Here is a 360-nt window from a genome sequence, read left to right on the forward strand (position 1 = left end):
GGTGATACCCGCATGTCAAAATCCATGTGAAGCGTCATACATTTATGGACATTTTTATCACGTTCCGACAGATTTGAGAGCGACATGAGAAGAGGTCAAGAGAAAATCAGTGCCAACCAGTGTGCAGTTGATCGACTCAACAAAGAACTTGCCAAAGTGATTGAAATTGCTGGGGTAAGTGTTTAATTTTACTCTTGTCGGTGATTACCATTCATGTATATTACTCTGTATATTACGGTATAACTAGGACACCTTATTTGTTTTTAACAAACCAAGAACATCATTACATATACCAGATTACAGTAATCACCATTTATCATCATCTTCATCCCTAACGTTTATATTAATGGCTTCTCCTGT

The 360-nt window shown here is 36.9% G+C and overlaps 1 protein-coding gene across 1 annotated transcript in view; it reads left to right on the forward strand.

The window, feature by feature from the left end:
• Window positions 1-360, forward strand: part of LOC119590448 (plectin-like) — a gene marked incomplete at both ends in the record, with an annotated part of 7,249 nt that overhangs the window by 5,132 nt on the left and 1,757 nt on the right. The window contains 1 exon segment of the mRNA XM_037939109.1: window positions 72-174. Within this exon segment, the coding sequence (XP_037795037.1) occupies window positions 72-174 (103 nt within the window).

Source organism: Penaeus monodon, chromosome 27 (genome assembly GCF_015228065.2).
Source record: "Penaeus monodon isolate SGIC_2016 chromosome 27, NSTDA_Pmon_1, whole genome shotgun sequence".
In the NCBI taxonomy this organism is placed as follows: domain Eukaryota; kingdom Metazoa; phylum Arthropoda; class Malacostraca; order Decapoda; family Penaeidae; genus Penaeus; species Penaeus monodon.